General features: G+C 30.1%; 1 protein-coding gene across 1 annotated transcript; it reads right to left on the bottom strand.

Moving 5' to 3' along the window:
• Positions 1 to 828: 828 nt before the first annotated feature.
• Positions 829 to 3236, bottom strand: LOC108326823 (40S ribosomal protein S8). The gene is made up of 5 exons (XM_017560399.2): positions 3083 to 3236; positions 2885 to 2957; positions 1678 to 2008; positions 1141 to 1310; positions 829 to 1056 (listed from the first exon to the last, which is right to left on the bottom strand). Exons 1-5 carry the CDS (start codon positions 3084 to 3086, stop codon positions 981 to 983), a joined length of 654 nt encoding a protein of 217 aa, XP_017415888.1. The 5' UTR covers positions 3087 to 3236; the 3' UTR covers positions 829 to 980.
• Between the last annotated feature and the right edge of the window lie 1417 nt (positions 3237 to 4653).

Below are 4653 nucleotides of genomic sequence, written 5' to 3' on the forward strand. Positions count from 1 at the left end.
AACTTTACTCAATTAAAAATTATTCGTAAAAATCAACTAGACAATTGTTTTTTATTTCCTTTATTTTTAAAATCGTGATTTTTATTTTATTTCAATATATATAAATAGAATCATAAAAATATAAAAAAATGAATAAATTATTGATATTTAATATAAATAATTATACTCATACTTGGTAGAAAAAAAAAAAGATATCTATGTATAAAATATCGATCAATCTTGAAGAATAATTAAAATGTTACTAGATATAATCACAGAAAAATTAAATTTAAATGTCAAAAAAAACAAAATTGAAGTTCTTCAAAGCATTTACATGATTTAAACAATTTAGAAGGCTATTAGTAAAAAGGATGACGTTCCGTGAAGTGAATACTAAAAAAATTCATTTAACAGAACACTGTATTAATGCATGTATTAAGACAGCACTTTCAAACGTATTACACATTATAAAACGTCCATGGTATAAATTGCACCGAAAGGGGCTCACAAATTCATATATTTAACTGTTCATAAAAAGTAATAAAATATTTTCTTGCTAAGTTGGCTGACATTTTTTCTTGCTAAGATGATTAACATTTTTTCTTTGGTGCACAAGAATTTGAATTATTTATATGGTGTAATTTCTTTTTTAAGTTGCGTATATATGTAAATTTTTAAATAACTTCATATACATATATTTGGGTTTGGTTGGGATCATAACTTGACCGAAAATGATGCTCTAAAGCATAATTTCAGTTTTTTTTTTAAAATAAGAACAAATTGTGGACATCATAACTAAAATCCTCATGCATGCATCCCCGTCTTCAAGATTAAAATTATGAGTAACAATTAAAACAAAATTTTGGTTGAAATTGGCATAAAACTAACAAAACGTTCACACTAAAGATGACCTCCACCAACAGTCGTAAAAACATACATCATCTCCAATTGTACCAATTTCCAAGAACTAAATCCAAATAGAACCTTGGAAAACGCTAAAATTAAGCCGCACCCTTTCCCTTCTTTTTCTGGAGTTTCTTCATGTAAAACTCCAGCTCCTTACCTTCCAGAATGTACCTACACAAATTTGGAAAAATAAGAAAACTTTGTTGAAATTCAACAAACAATACAATGTTAGCACAAATAAAAGTTTGAGCATACCCGTCGGCCCTGCCACATTGTCCAGGGCGAGAAGAAATACATGCCAACAATCTGCCACCGCCAAATTGCTCTTCAATGTGGGCATCAAGTTTGCGATCTTTCTGGCGCTTCTCAATTTTTCTCTGCACATGGTTACTTTTCTTTGCTTCTTCAGCAGCAGCATCACCCTCCTGAAAGTTTGACATAAAAGGGTCATGAAACACAGTGGATGCATAATATTCAATCCAAAAGAACAAAGCCGTTCATACATCATCAAAAAATGTTTATTCATAGAAAGAATAATACAAAAATTGTCAGCAAACATATATTTTCCCATAAAGTAACATGATTCCAATTATGAATTTGCAGATTTTTGTGCAACACATTCAATAAAAGACAATATTAACCAAAAATTTCGATGCACCATGCATTCAGTTTCAACATATCTCCTACCAATATTACTCAACACTCGACAGGAAGGGGGATATTATTCAAGAAATAAATAATACAGATTATACGGGGGAAAATATAAATGAAAAACAATTCACAATGTATCACCTCGGTAGAGTCCTTCTTGGTTGCTGCTTTCTTTTTTCTGCCAATGTCAACACCATAGTGTTGAAGGTACCACTGCTTGAAAGGAGCAGCATCAACCTGAACAATAGCACTCTTGACCAAAGTCTGGGTTCTCACAAGCTCATTGTTTGAGGCATTGTAGACAACATCTAGAATACGAGTCTTGCGGGTTACTGCTTCACTACCCCATGAGTAATTTCCAGTATCCAACCTCAGTGCCCTCCATTTTACATTACCACCTCTAACGCGAATCCTCCGGATTGTTTTGTTGCTTGACAACTTGGTGTTTGCTGATTGGCGTCCAAGCTCATACCTATATGAATCCAATAAAAATATATATATCTTTGCATACATACATATAATTGGGATGGAATACAACTACGTCAACAAGCACAACCAAGCTGGCAAGAATTCACTATAAATAATCCAATTTGTTAAATAATATCTACTAAAACTAAGATCTAAACAAAGTTGTAAAGATAGAAACTACAGAGAAAAGTTGACTAAGCAGAGATGATAAAAACTCAGTATGCAGTGAGATTGGGTAGCTAATATGTTATTATTAGCCATTTTGGCCTATGCTTGCAAAAAGTTTGTCGCTTAAGGATGATATAAAAATCTCAAACTGGTTTTAGACCCTCGCCCTTTGTTTAGACAATACATTTTTAAATAATGAAAACACATTTGTATAACAAAAAGTTCGGACATGAATGGTGTAAACATGCTATATGAATGTAGTCATATCCAATGAAAAATAAAATTCCAGATATGAATGTAGTCATATCCAAGAAGCCAAAGTGTAGATGACATTGCAAATGATAATTTCACATGATCACACCTCACGAGAGTGGACTGATAGAATGTAGAGTAAAATAGAAATTCTATCTTTCAAAACATTGATAGTCTTCTATGCTACTTCTCTATTTGTAAGCAGGAGACACAAGAATCAAAGTGTCATCTCTAAATTTATAAACGAAACACATTCAAATATTAACCATACAAGGTATTAGTTTTGTCATGTCTCTAACCTAAATTACTAAGGCAGTGACCATATGAATACCCCATTCGCCCAGTTAAATATGACTACAACCAGATCCAGCAGATAGACTTCCAAATTCAAAATCGTTCAACCATCACCACTCCTAAATAAATAAACAAATAAATAAGTATTGTTATTTTTAAGCATTACTTTCTCTTCTTTCTCCACGCCTTCTTCTTGCCTCCAGTTGCACGCCTCTTGTGCATGGAATCCCTTGAAATACCTGTTGAAAATCAATAACAGAGCCCATCAGAGAGAAAATTCTACAGACACATGCACGCAACACGTAGTGGTTATCAGCAATTGACTATGACAAATCGAAGAAACAATGATCAAGAAGACACATACCCATCTTGATGTAGCGTTCAACACTCTCCCTCCCCTCTTCTTCCCTGGCTTCTTCTCTGGGTACGCCCCCTGTCTGATAAAACCCTGAACAAACTGTGTTATTATATATGAAACCCTAGTTCTGGTTGGATACAGACCCGGTCTCGTCACAATTTTTCTGGGTAACCCAATTGGTAACAATATGGGCTTTCTTACCGGTCCAACCCATATCTAACTAAATACAATATTTTATTTAAACTTACTTTTCTAGTAAAAAATATATTTTTTATTTCTTTAATTTGAGAGTGAAAATTTCCCACTTCTATCAATATTTTATTTCCATTAATTTGTTGCAGGACCATTTTGAATATGTTTTCTGTACGTAATTAAAAATTATTTATTTCCGTAATATATGTTTAAAAAAACTGAAAACTAAAAAAAAGTTAACTAATAATTGTTAAGTTAATTTTGTTAAATTATAAAATTATTAATCAAAGTATGTTAATAATCATAAATGTTCAGATCAGAATCCGCGGTAGGGTAGCCTTCACTCTAGGACTAAAAGAAAAGTCTCAATTTTTTTTATAATACTAATATTCTTCTATTAAATTAATTATAAAATAATATTTAAAAAATATATATTTTAACAATTTTTTTCATACTAATATATCTTTATTAAGTTAATTACAAACAATTATGTTTAAGAAAAGAAAGGTCGAGTACTAATCTACGTTAAATTAATTCTGTGATTTAATATTGAGAATAAAATTTAATTTAATTACTATCCATGTTATTTTTTATTGATATTAAAATGATATTTAATGAGTTGAAATTTTTTTCAATAAATTATAATTTTATTTAGAAAAAAATAATTATTTATTATTATTATTGTTTTATAATGAATTTTTTTTTTTTATCTATGTGACTTCTCATGTACCTATTTTATTTATTGAATCTTGTGTTGTTTGTGTATCAATTTTAAATGTAATATTCAATTTTAATAGTATATAACTATTGAAAAAAACATTACACATCCAATATTTAAGAACGGATAATTCTAACATATATATATATATATATATATATATATATATATATAACACTATTCAAATCCTTTGTCTATGTTTTTAATAAAGTGTTTTAAGAAAGTTTGTCAAATAAAGAAGGAAGACATATAAATATTTTTATATTGTTTCACTCAATATGAGTTCTAGTCTCCCTCAAGAACTCTTAAGGAGTTCCCCTAATCTTATCTAAGATTACAATTGAGTACAACTCACACCTAATTGTAAGTATTATCAAACCACTTATGTTTTCTTAGTCAACCTGACTAATTGAGTATTCTAAATCACTCCTAGTTCCCCTAGTCAACCTAACTAGTTGATTATTCTAAATCACTTATGGTTCCCCTTGTAAATCTAACTAGTCTAAGTTTATCCACTCCTAGTTGTTTGTATTATAACCATTCCTGGTTCACAAATGAGTATTGTCAATTACTCCTGGTTCACTAGTCAATCTTGACTAGAACTTTTCACTCAATACAATACTTTAATACAAACACGTTCTGCGTTTGTTTACAAATACATATTCGA

Source organism: Vigna angularis, chromosome 2 (genome assembly GCF_016808095.1).
Source record: "Vigna angularis cultivar LongXiaoDou No.4 chromosome 2, ASM1680809v1, whole genome shotgun sequence".
Lineage (NCBI taxonomy): Eukaryota > Viridiplantae > Streptophyta > Magnoliopsida > Fabales > Fabaceae > Vigna > Vigna angularis.

Bases quoted from the DNA above. Each gene is read 5' to 3' on its own strand.
- LOC108326823 (XM_017560399.2), bottom strand. The intron at 2,009-2,884 runs GTAATGCTTAAA...GGATTCATATAG, and splicing joins GCGTGGAGAAAGAAGAGAAA to GTATGAGCTTGGACGCCAAT. The intron at 1,057-1,140 runs GTATGCTCAAAC...AAATTTGTGTAG, and splicing joins CAATGTGGCAGGGCCGACGG to GTACATTCTGGAAGGTAAGG.